Source organism: Trichinella spiralis, assembly GCF_000181795.1.
Source record: "Trichinella spiralis strain ISS 195 chromosome Unknown Scfld1, whole genome shotgun sequence".
NCBI lineage: Eukaryota > Metazoa > Nematoda > Enoplea > Trichinellida > Trichinellidae > Trichinella > Trichinella spiralis.
The window spans coordinates 243,530-244,421 of record NW_003526940.1 but is presented as its reverse complement, the minus strand read 5'-3'; the positions used below and the strand labels follow the sequence as shown (position 1 = coordinate 244,421).

The following is an 892-nucleotide window of genomic DNA, read 5'->3' as shown; positions in this document are numbered from 1 at the left end:
ATCGCAACTCCGTTTTGTAATCTTGAGCAACTTCCCGAACCAAACGCTGGAATGGCAGCTTTCTGATCAACAGTTCTGTACTTTTTTGATAACGCCGAATTTCACGAAGAGCCACTGTCCCTGGACGATAGCGATGTGGTCTCTTTACTCTATCAGCATTGGTGGCAATCATCCGAGCCGCTTTAGTGGCCAACTGCTTACGTGGGGCTTTTCCACCAGTACTTTTGCGAGCGGTTTGCTTAGTACGCGCCATTTTTACTCGAAAACTCTCAACTGAGAGCAAAATAAATGTTCACTCCTTTATATACATAACTGCAATTGACCTTTAACTGTAAGTGGTCAACTGAGTTTTCAAAAATGATTGGCTGGGGAAAAAGGCGGGAAATGATTTGCGATGGAGGTTTTTCCTTGCCCCTTTCAGCTTACACAGTTTTTAACAATAATTTCAAATGTTTTATAAACAATCTTATTAGTTTACAGTATCCCATTAATGCTTAAACATTCGGTTAACTGGTAAAAATTACCTTTATGTACGTGAAAAATATATTTTAACAAAAGTATAATTTTTATTTACTGAATTTCATCGATTTGAATAAAAATAAATGTGGTCCTGAAAAGGACCGTTGGGTTATTATTATTTACTTAAATATGCTGGCAACACAGTTTACCTTCCACTGTTGTACTTGCTAACAGCTTTGGTCCCTTCGCTGACCGCATGTTTGCAAAGTTCACCAGGCAAAAGTAAACGGACAGCCGTTTGAATTTCCCGTGAAGTGATCGTGTGGCGTTGATTGTATTGGGCAAGATGATTCGCCTCAGCGGCAAGGCGATCAAAATGTCATTCACAAAATGTCATGATTGACATCGCCCTGCTGCTGATGCCAGTATCAGC

General features: G+C 40.0%; 2 protein-coding genes across 2 annotated transcripts; both read right to left on the bottom strand.

The window, feature by feature from the left end:
• Nucleotides 1-40: 40 nt before the first annotated feature.
• Tsp_07142 (histone H3.2) lies at nucleotides 41-253 on the bottom strand (the record flags this gene model as incomplete). The annotated part of the gene is made up of 1 exon (XM_003381405.1): nucleotides 41-253. A coding segment is annotated over exon 1 (213 nt), but the record flags the coding sequence as incomplete, so codon positions are not given.
• Nucleotides 254-664: 411 nt separating this feature from the next.
• On the bottom strand, nucleotides 665-814 carry Tsp_07143a (histone H3, embryonic; the record flags this gene model as incomplete). The annotated part of the gene is made up of 1 exon (XM_003381404.1): nucleotides 665-814. A coding segment is annotated over one exon (150 nt), but the record flags the coding sequence as incomplete, so codon positions are not given.
• Between the last annotated feature and the right edge of the window lie 78 nt (nucleotides 815-892).